This window comes from Nuphar pumila, chromosome 6, assembly GCF_984573655.1.
Source record: "Nuphar pumila chromosome 6, dmNupPumi1.hap1.1, whole genome shotgun sequence".
In the NCBI taxonomy this organism is placed as follows: Eukaryota; Viridiplantae; Streptophyta; class Magnoliopsida; order Nymphaeales; family Nymphaeaceae; genus Nuphar; species Nuphar pumila.
Genome location: NC_143254.1, coordinates 109,078,091 through 109,091,451, shown reverse-complemented (window position 1 = coordinate 109,091,451; position 13,361 = coordinate 109,078,091). Strand labels below are relative to the sequence as shown.

The following is a 13,361-nucleotide window of genomic DNA, read 5'->3' as shown; positions in this document are numbered from 1 at the left end:
ATTAAAAAACACTCTGATCCTTGGATTTTCTCACAATCAGAGAACTTTATCAATTTTGAATCATGCAGAAGTTCGTCACAAGACCGACCTCGTGACCAACAATCACAGCTTTTGGATTCTCAGCTGTGATTGCTGATCCCACCTGTGATGCAAAGCAAACAACCAATGAACACTTGAATTGATCCTGGTTTGAGTCCAAATCCAAGAAAAACATGTCTCAGATTCAGGTTGGTGGACGTTCTTTGGATGTTTCGATCATCCCGTAAAACGAAATAAGCTGTGATAATGTGCTGTTTTTCAATGGTCCTTTGGATGCACCCACTTTATCCAAAAAAGGAGATGAACTGGGATATCTTATTGAGCTGTTTTAATTGTATACACCTACTTTTAAGTTTGCTCAAAACATGTTTTATGTTGTTTTCAACAATCTAAATCCAAATAACCTTTTATTTACAAGTGTTTATAGACTAGTTATGAAAACTCTCTCTCTCTCTCTCTCTCTCTCTCTCTCTCTCTCAAACAATCCCTAAAATAAAAATAAGAAAAAGCTTAGTTTGAAACTTTGAACCAATATATGGTCATATGAAGCCACACCAGACTGGCTCCAAACCTTAGCAAGAAAACTGATGCAACTCAAAGCAAAAACGGATCACATCGCCAATTCATTCATTTGGCAAAGCAAGAAGTGGATCGGGCCCCCAGCATCTGAACCTGAGGAAAGAGGAGACACAATGCCATTCAGTGAGCACCCTCACGTTCCGGCCATGGTGTCTCGAGACAGCTACATGGCCAATTCAAAGGAGGATCAGGCCACGGCTTAATCCAAATCCCTGGGATAAGAATCAAGCAATTCCCCAACGCATGAACTGAACCAAATGCTAAGATTTTGCTGTTTTGTCAAATCCACACCGCTGACCAATGCGAGGGGAAGACCCACCAGCAATCCCCCCTTCTCACCAAGATGGACAGTCAATGGCACAAGGCAAAAACCATCAAGTGCTAGAGTTTTTCCATTTTATCAGTATCAAATCAAGGAGAGTGAAAATAAGAGATATCTCAAATATGTACCCCCAGAGTTGTTATTCACATAACAAATTTGGAAAAGAAAACAGCAGGATGTACTATTGCACAAGTTAGCATTCAGACGTGCTAAACCACATCTTTGTGGATCACGCAGCTGGCGGACGCAACTTGGGATCTTGAGAAGTGTCGGTGTGTGCAGGAGGCATGTACTGCCACATGGCAATTCCAGGATACCCAGCAAATGGCATGGTCTTGTTCCCAGCTCCTGAGGCTTGGGCAGCAAAAGCTGCAGCAGCAGCTGCGTGGAGAGCTGCTGGGTGTGGCATGTATCCAGAGGGAGCCATGCTCATCGCATTTATTTGTTGCTCTAGCCTTTCTTTTTCAGTCTTTAACTTGGTTTTTTCTTCTCGAAGTTCATTTTTCTCTGCCTGGAACCATCAGGTTAACACTGTATCAGAACTCCATCTACACAGTACATACAGCAGAAAGTACAACACAATCCAACTGATCCATGAAGATTCTGCACAATGACTAAAATCATATACAAGACTAAAGTTGGATTTTAGAACGATTCATCATAGGGAATAAATAAAATAGTTTTGAGCACCAATAATCTCAAAATAGGAACAGTGCACAACAGTGGTTGGGTTCACATGATGTCAAACATTTCATACAACCAAGTCTAACACAAAATTCCACCTAAATACCAAGCCAACCTTAAGGATCTAGCACAACATCCAACCTAAGTATGAAGCCAACCATGAGGGACTAGCACAAATTTCAACCTAAAGTACCAGGCCCAACCATGCCTAAATCTTATTTTAGGGACAATTTTGTCTCAAGATATAATCACGGGACACAATTTTTCTCAAGGTGTAATCAACAGTTGAGACTGTTATTCCTTGCACACTTTAGAATTTGATTTGTTTTAACTGGTGAAGATATCCTAGTGTTTCAGGAATCAATCATGGTTCTGTGAACAAAAACAAATCAGCACACTGAAAGACACTGAGCTCGTCAGCTTATGAAAGAACAGGAAAGAAGGTAATAGAAGACCAGACCTTTAGATCTTTGATTGTTTCCTGAAGTTTCTCATTTGCATCCTTCAACTTCTGTGCTTCACTTCGCAATTGATTCAAGGTACGAGCAGCATCAATTAAAATACTAGCTTTGTCAACTTTGACGGGCCTTCCAGGGTCAAGGACCGAACCCAACTCCACAAACCTACATTGAGGATCACTCGAATAACAAGCAATGCATAAAAGGGAATAACAGAACAAAGAAAAACACTTGAAGTAGGGGCCTTTCTTTTCAGCGCAAAGTGGATTTATTTCAAAAGCTGGAAACATCAATGACCTTGCTAAAAACAGAGGCAGCAAACAAAAACATTGCTACATATAGAAGAAAGGAAAACACTGAGATGGCAGCACTTGGCATTAATGTACCTTTAGGCCAACCACCACGATATTGTTAAGAAATATGCATTGTATCATATACCTAAGCAAGGTTGTCCATATAGTATCAATACATATTGTTACGATGAAGAAAATCGATATGATACACACTCATATCGTAATACGAGTGTGTATTGTATTGGTATCGTATGTGTCGTATGTTACAAGCCTGTATTGCATGTATCATACGATAAAGGCCCGTATTGTATCGTACAATACAGGGTAGGCACACTTAAAAAAGGGTCGAATCATAAATTTTCAGTTTTGGATTTTAAAGACCCATTGAGTGCCTACTCCCACATTTGTGCATAAGTCATTAGAGAGGTATCCATGCACCCTAGGACTCGTGAGAGCGATTTGGAGACCGATTCATGTGCAAGGAGAGGTCTTTTGCGGTTTGTTTAAGAGTGTATTTCCACTATTTTTTCACCCAAAAAAGTGGGTTAAGGTAAAAAAACTCATTCTTTGCTTCTGATTGAGCTTTTTTAGGAGAAGATACCATAAAATGATCCGGCATGACAATTGGGCATTCGAATGAGTGAAAACAGATTGAAAATCGAGTGCAAGTGCAACTATTGTCGTACCGTTATTTTGGGTGGTATCTCTTGGTTGAAGCATCATTTAGCCGGGACACATCTAAATGTTGCGGCATGCACGTCAAGGATTTTGCCGGATGCCGCGAAATAGCAATGTTAGCAATTACTTACTGGTTTGAGAGAAAAAAAACAAGAAAAAAAGATGAGTAAGTCAGAAATGAAGTATGTGCAGTCTTGGAAGAACGAAGATGAGCTCCCTACTTCTGATCCTACAACCCCTAGCATAGCATAAGAAGTAAGAAGTTCTACAGCGAAGGAAAAATATATGGCTGGTGCTAGTAATAGCAGTACCGCGGGCACAAAAATAAGATGATAAAATTCTTCAAGAGGACATAGAGGTAGAACTAGAGGCTCCATTAGGAGTTTTTTCAATCCTAGGAGTGCCCCTAGGGTGCAGACCGACATTCGTACTGCTATAACTCCTCAACATTTAGTTGAGCAGGCGAATATCACGGTTGTGAGATGGTTTTATCATGGCTGCATTTCGTTCAATGTGCCAAATTAATTTCATTTTCAGGTCATGGCAGAATCACATCGGTTCAACAAGCTTGGCAGCACGTAGACTTGATTGGACCTTGGGCAGCACCCGAAGACCCAATCAGAACTTCTTAGAACCTACGGGAGGTCAGGTAACAAAAGGAAAAAGAGAGGAGGGTGAGAGAGAGAAAAGGGCGAGAATTTAGAAAGAGAGACGTGAAATAGAGAGAACTATATCCCTCCCAAGAGGGAAATACAAGGCCTTTATATAGGCATAGGAGACCCTCATTAATCCCTTCCACAAGTCCCATGAACCCTTTTTAATTCACCTAATTTTGGTTAAACCTTCTTGGACTCCAAGTTGACTTGGCTATTTATGAAATCATAACCTCCAGAAATAGCTAAGCTCCTTATCCCATATTTCTCATTCTTAGTGTCCTCATAACCCATCCTTTAAGAGGTTACATGCCCCTCTAGCATCGCCAAAAATAGAGGGATTCCCCATTGTGGGCCCAACAAAGCCCAGTTGTCCTAACTTACTGGGTCCCTGGATATGGGTCTACTTGATCTGTATCAATTATTTAAGATGGCTAAATTTTGTAATTTTATTTATTTATTTATTTTTCTTTTTGGTCAAATGAGAATGAACAACTAGTCGTTGGGGGTTTTAATGGCTAGTTTGTCGGTAGCATTTGCTTTAATGGCTAGTTTGAATAGTCAAACTATATGTTGGAATTTGTTCCAACAACTAGTTTAATCTTCATCTATATATTGCTCATCCTTTTTGTTGTATAGGTGAGAGAGGATAGATGTGCATAGTGTGTGTGTGTGTGCATGGGTGTTGTAGTGAGGTTTTGTATATGTGTAAAAAAATTTCATTAATAAAATATTTAATTTTTTATGTTTTGTTTTTCCTCATGGCTATGTATGGTTTATTGTATCTAGCCAAATGCATTATGAGAATGCATTTGGATTTCATTCTTTTGTTTTTTCTTGTGTGATTCCGTGTCATTTCGTGACAGATATTAACAGCATAAAGTACTCTACAAGTAGATGTGAGATAGAAAGATATAAATCAGACATAGTCTATCAAATCCTCACACACGTGCATGCATGCATATGCACAAAGAAAAGAATGAGAAGGTAACCTCAGCCATCTGTGGCCAAAGGAAAGTAGGATTTGATAACACAAAGCAAGACGTTAATGCAGTTTCTTACAACATATCCAGGCGTGCACCCAACACATGGAGAGAGAGAGAGAGAGAGAGAGAGAGAGAGAGAGAGAGAGAGAGAGAGAGAGAGAGAGAGAGAGCATGCCTGTCATTCAACCTATCCCTCCGCATTTTCTCGCGGCAAGCTTTAGATCCAGACCTGCTGCATGATTCATCCCTAACTCTGTAATGCATTTTCACAACACATTTATAAGAGATATTTTAACCAAATAGAAACTGAACATGTAGGCAGCCTCACAGCAACTGCAGACAAGAGTTAGATATGCAACATGAAGAGATGATTTGGTTAACAATCTTAATGGCTTGCAGTTGCAAATAATCATTCAGAAGAAAACAGCCAGAAGAAGCGGTGCAGCTAAAATCAAATCTCAAAACTATGAATATTGCAATTTCTATTTGTGGAGACTTAAGCACAAATACAGAAAAATGGCACCTACAGTACTATACTAGTCTCATAACCCATCCTTTTTTTTCTTGTTATGCCAAAACTTGTACTAAAACAGAGAAATGGCAAGGGCTCTATGCTATGTCACAGGGATTCGGCCAACCAGGTGCCGCACCCGCGTCGATGCGGCGCAATGCGGGTGCAGCACCCGGTGCGGTCAACGCACCCAGGGTCATATTCATCCAAATTTTAGACTTAAAAAAGAAGAAAGAAACTTGTTTGTTTAAGGGATTTACTATCAGAAAAGGGAATCGAAAACGGGATAGGCATCAAAGACGCTATCGGCATCGTCTTTGCCACCTCTGGTAGGTCGAAGGCGGTCAAACCCCTCAACCACAACTACCAAAAACCCAAGACAGCGCCCGGTAAACCCCCGGCACCGGACCACAACAGGATTGATGGTAGATTTTTTTAAAAAAATAGAGGGGTAAGGGTTAGAGGATAAAGGAAAAATAGAGGGGTTTAGTCATCTTTTGCGCACCTCACACCGGCAGGAATCCGGCCGGTGGTGGTTGGGCTGGATCGAGAGGCGAGAGGGTGTGATTCCCCTCTTCTCTCTGCCAGCGGGCTCCCTTGAAGGACTAAGGGAAACAAGGCTTAGATTCCTCTCACCGTTGGCCATGGCTTGGTAGACGCTCCATAGTCGTGCGAGAGAGCTCGTCCACTCTAGCGAGTTGTTGCCAGAAAACCGAAAGAAGCAAAGGTCTCCGACAGGAACTCTCAATGGGTGGCGATGCTCGGTGGTGGCAGAGGACGTCATCGGTTGGAACTCTTGTCGAGTGTCGCTGCTCGATGGCAGAGATGAAGGAGGTCGCCGGCGGAAACCCTGAGGTCTAGAGTTTCAGTAAAGAGAAGGAAGAAGGGTCGAGACCCTTCTTTCGATTTCTTAAAACAAGTTTTTTTTAATATTTTTTAAGTTTTTTTCTATTAGAGTCCATTTTATTATCAAATATTACTTTTAGGACCTTATGTTATTTATTGTTTTGAGGTTTGGTTTCTAAAATTTTATAAAAAAACCTTATACTTTTATAAAATTACATAAAGGTGGTTTATACTTTCTGTTTAACTCAAAAAATTGTAAAAACAGGTTTTTGTGTTTTTATTTCATTAGTGTTACTATTGTTAACTGTTAAAACTTAAAAATTATATATATACATATTTAATTTTTTATATTGTTTCCCTCCCGCACCCAAGTTTTTTTAAAGTGTCACATCCCCGCACCCGCACCCATGTGACATAGGCTCTATGTAGTCAAAAGTGTCGATTAGGCACCGACTAGTCTGTGTCGGTCTAGGCATAAGTAAAACACCCCAGCTTTGCGATTCCTAGGTGGGTACCTTAAAAGGTATCAATTTTGCCAAGTAGGCACCGACTAAGGCGCCTAGTCAGCAACTAAGCAGCCTCCACCTAAGCACGAAGGCAATTTAATCATTTATTATTCATATATTTTTTTATTTTTTTGTATATATATAATTATATATGTGTGTGTGTAATTTGTTATGTGAAATCATGAAAATCTGTTTAGTTATTATATGTATATGTATGTGCGTGCTACTTTGCTTTTGGGATTTTTTTTTTGTGAAACACTGAAAGCATGCTCAATTAATTTTAATTGATTATGTTTTTTTATGTATGTGTGTGTTATTTGTTTCTAATGATTTTTTCTATAAAATCCTGAAAGCATGTTTAATATTATAAATTATGCAATATGTTATTTATATATGTATGTGTTATTGAGATTCCGTGAAAGGTTGAAAACTATCACAGGGACTCAGCAAAAGGGCCCTCGCACCCGAGTCAACACGACGTGGATGCCGCACCCAGTGTGGCAAACACGTCAGAGAAAGCAAAATGCCCCCCCCCCCACCGAAAACCTCACTCTCTCTCCCTAGTCTTGCTCCCCAAACCCTTGTCTTCCCCCCCCCCCCCCCTTCTCTCTCTCCCTCTCTTTTCTTCTCCCCTCTCGATTTCCCTCTCTCTCAGTACCCCTCTTCTCCCTTTCTTTGGTTTGGAAAATGAGAGAAAAACCAAAGAGAGAGGGAAATAGGGATAGGAGAGAGAGAGAGAGGAAGGAAATGAAACCAAAGAGAGGGAAGAAGAAGGAGAAGAAGAAACAAAGAAAGTGGTGCAGAGAGAGAGAGAGAGGAGGGGGATGCGTACTTGGCTTCCTCTCTTCTTCTTCTGTCGGTGCTGGTGGGAGAGATCCTGCTCCTCAATCCCACGTCAAAAACCACGCTGATCACGATACCGGGTAGATCATAGGAAGCGGCAAAGGAGGATCTCCAGGTTTTCGGTGGAAGATCACCAAAAAATGGGCAATTTTTCGGTTACTGACACTGGGAGATTCCTTCCCAAAAGAGGCAATCTACTTTTCACAGGAAAAGGATAACAATACGGCATAACAACTCGGTGGTACCCGTGATGGACCCAAGCCAAGAAGAGTAGAAAACTCTGCCCAGGTAATCAAGGCCTGTGCCAACGATTCACAATGAGTTCGAATCAGGTTCGCTGAAGTCGATTACATTGCACCATGGATATCGAGGCTGCCTGCAACCCAGTTCCACCCCAAATATTCTGATATGAAGTTAGGCCTGTCAATGGGTCGAGAATTAGACTTGTGTCAAAGCTGATGATCTGTTTAGACCCAAGTATGATTCAGACTTTGGTCAAAGCAACCCATATCTGAATTGGACCTGGACCTATTTTGACCCAAGTCAGACTCAGTCGAGTCAAAGCAGACCTAGATCTGAATTGGCATTGGGTCCAATGGGTTTGCTTTGACTCAGTCGGATTGAGACCTAGGTATATAGAGCCAGGTCTGTCCAAAATTTTAATTATATATATATATATATACCCTCCCACACCCTCGCACCCAAGTTTTTTTAAAGTATCGTATCGCCGCACCCACACCTATGTGACATATGTTGAAAGCTATGTCACATAGGTGCGGGAGGGTATATATATATATATATATATATATAGAGAGAGAGAGAGAGAGAGAAAGAGAATTTGGGTCTAGATCAAATATGGATCTAGATCCAGACCCAAAACCCTTTTTTCTCTCTCTTATTAACTCCACCTGGGGGTGTCAACGGGTCAGGTTTGGTTCGGACCCAGGTGAAACCAGACTTGGACCAGATTTCTGGGTATGGTATCAGATCAGGATCTAGGTCTAATCGGATCTACTATAAGAGAAACTATACCCGAACCCGATAAGAACTACATGAACTAAACCCAGACCATACCCGATAAAATAGTATTTTTTATCATTTTTACATTGAAAAATTGCAGGTCTTAATCGAAACTCGGGTCAAGTCCGGGTCTGATATAAAATTTCGAAAAACTATGCCTGGGTCCATGTATTAATCGGACCTTCGGGTCCGGACCTGGGTTTTCTTATTTGTCACCATACCGAGACCATATAGGGTTTGGTCCAAGTCGAGTCCAGGTAAACCCGGCCCGTTGACACCCCTAACTCTACCCCACCACCTCTCTCTCTCTCCCTCTCTTCATAACCCCCACCCCCACATCTCTCTCTCTCCCTCTCTTCGTAACCCCCACCCCCACATCTCTCTCTCTCTCTAACCCGCCCACCGCCTCACTCTCCCACTCGGTAAACCCACCCCACCGCCTCTCTCTCCCTCTTTGTAACCCCCACCCCCACGCCCCCCCCCCCCCCTCTCTCTCTCTCTCTCTCTCTCTCTCTCTGCGAGCAAGAGAAGAAGAAGAAGGTACCTCTCTCTCTTTTCGGTTCTCCTCTTTCTCTCTATCTCTCTCTTCTTCTTCTCCTCCTCCCTACCTTTCGCCGACATAAAAAAAGAATTTTTTTTAATAAAATGACCTGCACCCAGGGGTTTTTTACCGCACCTGGTGCGGCACCCGCACCCTATTAGCCGAGTCCCTGTGACATAGGTTGAAAGCATATTTTGTTGATTATAATGAATATGTTATGAATAATTGAATATATATATATATATGTGTGTGTGTGTGTGTGTGTGTGTGTGTGTGTACAATTATATATATGTATATTCTAGTTATATATATTAATATATTTTGTGAAAGAATGTGTAATTTTGTACTTGTGTAATGAAAACATCTTATTAGTAAAAGAATTAAACATATTTTTATGTATATTTTGTGTACTTTTTTATATTTTAATTGGGGTACCGACTAATCCCACCTAGTCATCAATTAGTGTTTTTAGGGGTCTACCGACTAGGCATGGCCTAGTGCTTTTGACTACATAGCAAGGGGTCAATAAGATATCTGGACTACCATAACCAAGGATCTCACATTTTGAGTCCCTCTAGGGGCTACCCATCACCTTCACTATTAAGACAGCAAGAAAGGGAGAGGTTGGGAGGAGATCAGGAGGATAGTGAGTGGATGATGCAGTTCACAGATGTTAAGGCCAATCCAAGCAAAGCCCCCTCCAAAATTTAATGTTTTCTCAAATATTAAAGGGAAAAAAGGAAGAAAGAGACATAGGGAAATGATGGATGGGGGCTTGTTGATGCTGTCCTCATGTCCAGGGTCAATCCAAGAGAAGTCCATTCCATAATTTAATTTTTGTTCAAACACAACGATAAAAAAGGAAGAGAGTGATGTAGGTGAAATGCAGGGCAGGGGTTGGGGGGAAGGTAGTGCATTGGATAACTCTGTTCCCACATGGCAAGGACAAAACCTAGTAAAGTCTATCCTAGACATTTTTTTGCTCAAACATAATGTCCTGTTTTTGAAGAAACAAACAAAAAGGGAAAAAACTCCCTTTGTATGAAAGCATAAAGAATTCCATTTCTACCATTTAGGTCAGATATCAAGACAAATAAGTTTCTTGTAATTTGGACTTCTTGATAGAATGGCTTTTTCAGTGAAATCAAATTTTCCAAATGAAGGGAGTTTTGCAAAATATGTAATTTGGTTGCTGATTTGGCAGAGCATATGCATGACCCACCATATATGGTCCTCTTGCTAAGACTACATTTTTTAATGTCTAGAAAAGGACAACAAGAAAACATCCTAAAATTATGAACACTGAGTTGTTCATGGTAAGATAACAAGTGACTGCATGTCACAGCCCATGGGGCAAGCGAAGGACTCCAAATACCCTTTTTGTATAGAAGATGCCAATGGCTCTAACAGTGATGCATTATAAAAGTTGAGTCCCACTCTGCTTCTAGATTCACCTCTTGATCTTCTAATATTTCAATAAGATCCTTCCATATTGGATTTCCTCTTGTTTTAACTTCTCTCCTCGCACTCCCACAAATGCACAAACAAACAAGGAGAGATGAATTGCATCATTCATGCAAACATCTCATACAGAAGAGATACGAGGATAGTGACATTCACTTGGTGTGGTGTCATGTCTACACATGCCAGATGATAATAATGTGCATAGCTAGGTGGGTTAAACTCACCCGTGGACTATACATTCCATTGATGATCACATTCTATGACACTCCAATCCTTTAAGATAATAGTTTACACTGCCAACAATGGGATTTTTGTCTTTCTTAGGACACAATTATAATCACCCACCCAGGCATTCACCACGGATTTTGAGGGAAATCTATGGTACTGTTTGGATGGCACCCAAAACCCAGTCAAAAACCAGGCTTTGGCAAAGTGGAAAAGGGGCGGGGATGGGGTGGGTGGATGTGTCTGTTCTCCAACCTCCTAACAGCCCCCTTTCTTACCGTTTTTGGGAGAGCTCTCCCAACTTGATCTCTGTCCAACCATTTCCGGCCAACCACCAGCCGGAACCGTCTCTTTTTTTTTTCAAATCCATGGCTCTCCGCCGGCTGGGAAACAGCTGGGACCAGTGATTTTGTTCTTTTTTTTTTAAGTCATTCAGCCATTTTCCAGCCAGCCACCAGTCAGGAAACGACCAGGATGGTGTTACCCACACTAGGCAATACCATCCCAGCAGGTGGGTGGTCGAAAAAAGGCCGAACTTGTATTTTTTTTTTCTTTTTTCTTTTTTCTTTTTTCTTTTTTCTCTTTGATATTCTGACCGCCCACCGGCCGGGAAATGGCCGGAGTGGTGCCACCCTTGACGGGTGACACCATCCCAGTCGGTGGCTAGCCGGAAAATACCCCTTTCAAGTTTTTAATAGCCAAAAGCCTTTTTGGTCACCCAAACATGCTAAAAACCTAGTTTTTGGCAAACCTGGTTTGCCCAAAACCAGGTTTTAAGGCAAATCCTAGTTTTCTCATAACCAGGTTTTGCCCCCTATCATCCAAACAGCACCTATACACATTAACTGAAAACTTATCTAAAAACATGGCTTTCAATTGCAAGAATACGAACAGATACTGTAAAATTGATGCACACATAATCAATAACAGTAAGCAAGAACTAACATGAAGTAAAAAGCAGAGATAGAGATCTTGCAACTCAAGAAATAATAATAAGAAAAACAATAAAGCAGTAATGCGTCTTTAACATAACCATATAGGACTTTTTTCAGAGAGGATTATAATAAGCCATAGGTCTCTATACCTTGATATTCATACCATAACCATGGTTATATAATACCAAATCGCTGAGGATTTGTGAGTCAAGTGGTAAGATCCATAGCCCTAAATACTTGTACATGAGACACTTTTTTCAAACAACATAAGAAAGCTAAAAGGGCAATAAAAGTAGATATAGATGGCAGCCTCTAGTGAATGTTACGAATAGGTGGGACCATGGAGCTGGCAATTTCATATAGCAATCATATAAAATATGTGCAGAAAATAGACTGTGTTCAGGCTACAACACATTATAGGAACCTATAGTACATTCTCTTAGCTATAAAAGCAAGCATGATGAAATTTTGTTAAATGCTCAAAACTGTTAAAAGGGAAACACTATAGCGTAATATCACCATGAAGAAAAATTTCCAAAATTTCTTGAAGTTTTTCTTGGTTAATTGAAAATAAAAAGGAAAAATACAGCAAGCTAAGAAGCTAACTTCCTTAGCTCAATCAGATGTTATTTCCGTCAACAATCCAGCACAATCATTGGTTATCTTATCAAGTATGTCAATGCTCACAACCATACGTCAGATAATCTCATCAGAAACTGGAATAAAAAAGATAATGTACCATAATCAAGTACTGCAGACTATGTTGGGGTATCACCTTTTCTTAGAATCCGTCTTTTCAGAGCCAGATGCACCTGGGAATGAATCTAGAATCGCAACTCTGTTATGACACGTGAAGAACACCAAGTCAGTAGAAGTACCAGCAGAAGTTTGCTAGCACAGGACACCCCCATTGTTTGGAAGACAAAATCGGTACAGGTGATTTTAGAAGCAGGGAACTAGATACACGAAATAAAAAAGAAACAAAATAATGCAGTGAAATCAAGAGGAAATTAACTTACCCATTGTTTGACGGGTCAGCAAACCCCTCGTAGTTCAGATACATTCCAGTATCTAATCCCTCGACGTCAAATATATCGAATGTGGGATTTGAATTCATGTTTCACTGCAGAAGCCGTAGACCGAAATCACGAAAATCTACAATATCGGTGACAACTTCGTCCAAATGTGGCGGTTTTCTTTCCCTAAAAATCCCAACTTCCTACACAACTTAGCCGTCGCTTTCTTTTCTAACTTCACCGTCCAACCGGGAATATTTACTCGATTGTCGTCTCAAAAACCTCAAACCCACGGGAATAGCACTGTTTGGTTCCCAACCTTTCCCTGATCTCCTTTTCAAATCCTTCAAAGATAAAAGAAATTTCACGGTCTAAGCGACAAATTCAACACTGTTAAAGAGGCAAGGAAACAAATTGATTCCATTATATGTACACCTGCGATTTCTCCCCCAATTCCTTTCTCGATCCTTCAGAAAAACGAGAATTTCACGATCTACGACGCAAATCCACGAGAACGCTCTCGGCTCTTCGGAAAAGGTAATCGATAGATTCCGCAGGAAAATGCCACGAAATCCTTCAATCTTCAACTCGAACACCCTCAAGAAACCCCGGAATCTCACGATATAAGGCGCAAATTCTCCCGTTTTCTCCCGCGAATCCTTCAAACGAACGCGAAATATCACAGAATTGATCGATTTTTTGCCCTAAATCCGATCTCCTGATGGCTCAGAGGGGGGAATTGGCCAGAGACCGATCGAAAAC

General features: G+C 40.9%; 1 protein-coding gene across 1 annotated transcript; it reads right to left on the bottom strand.

Moving 5' to 3' along the window:
• Nucleotides 1-989: 989 nt before the first annotated feature.
• LOC149835638 (transcription factor ILR3-like) lies at nucleotides 990-13,361 on the bottom strand. Its single transcript, XM_090008649.1, has 6 exons — nucleotides 13,035-13,361; nucleotides 12,603-12,943; nucleotides 12,359-12,421; nucleotides 4,868-4,945; nucleotides 2,085-2,247; nucleotides 990-1,451 (listed from the first exon to the last, which is right to left on the bottom strand). Exons 2-6 carry the CDS (start codon nucleotides 12,698-12,700, stop codon nucleotides 1,170-1,172), a joined length of 684 nt encoding a protein of 227 aa, XP_089864775.1. The 5' UTR covers nucleotides 12,701-12,943; nucleotides 13,035-13,361; the 3' UTR covers nucleotides 990-1,169.